Source organism: Fukomys damarensis, unplaced genomic scaffold (assembly GCF_012274545.1).
Source record: "Fukomys damarensis isolate Sample0158 unplaced genomic scaffold, DMR_v1.0_HiC HiC_scaffold_11, whole genome shotgun sequence".
Taxonomy (NCBI): Eukaryota; Metazoa; Chordata; class Mammalia; order Rodentia; family Bathyergidae; genus Fukomys; species Fukomys damarensis.
The window spans coordinates 14813494-14814105 of NW_022900923.1; the positions used below are offsets into that span (position 1 = coordinate 14813494).

Genomic DNA, 612 nt, shown 5'->3' on the forward strand with positions numbered 1-612 from the left:
CCTGGGCGTCCTGGAGCTGCTGCAGCTGCTGCAGGCGGATCGCCTGCTGGATGTCTGAGAGCAAATCCTCTTGCTCCGCGGCCGAGTGGAAGCTGTAGATGTCCGTGTCCGAGCCCGAGCTGGTCCTTTGTCCATCCTGCGCCCCCGCCGCAGTTTCCAAGTCCTCGGCGACCGGCTGGACCCCTGCCCCAGCCTCGGGAGGCCTAGGACCCCCTGGGCGGGTCACCTCAAAGGGGTCCGCACACTCGGTGTCCGACAGACCCGTCTCGTCCGCCGAGAGGCTGAGGTCCGGGGTCTTGGTGCGCAAGGAGTGAGCGCTGTCCAGCTCCCCAGTCTGCAGGGCCTGCGAGTCCAGCACATCCTCGCGGGAGCCGCCGGCGCCTTTCCCCTTGGACAGGTTCTTCCTGATCCGCAGGTTGGAGAACACCGAGGCTCGGGCGTCCGACTTGCTCTTCTTCTTCCCGGACTCCCCGCCTCCCCCTCCCCCTTTGCCGTGCTTGCCCAGCGCCTTCTTGCCCCCGCCGCCCTTCTTTGTGGCTTCCACATCCCTGGGCCCCGCAGCATCCTCGGCGCAGCCGCCGCCGCCTTCGTGCGAGGCATCACCTGCGCTCC

General features: G+C 68.3%; 1 protein-coding gene across 1 annotated transcript in view; it reads right to left on the reverse strand.

The window, feature by feature from the left end:
* The window catches only part of Fmn2 (formin 2), a 312905-nt gene that overhangs the window by 311822 nt on the left and 471 nt on the right, over positions 1-612 (reverse strand). The window contains exon 2 of the mRNA XM_033761961.1: positions 1-608. Coding sequence (XP_033617852.1) covers positions 1-608 — 608 coding nt within the window. The remainder of the gene's footprint in view (positions 609-612) is intronic.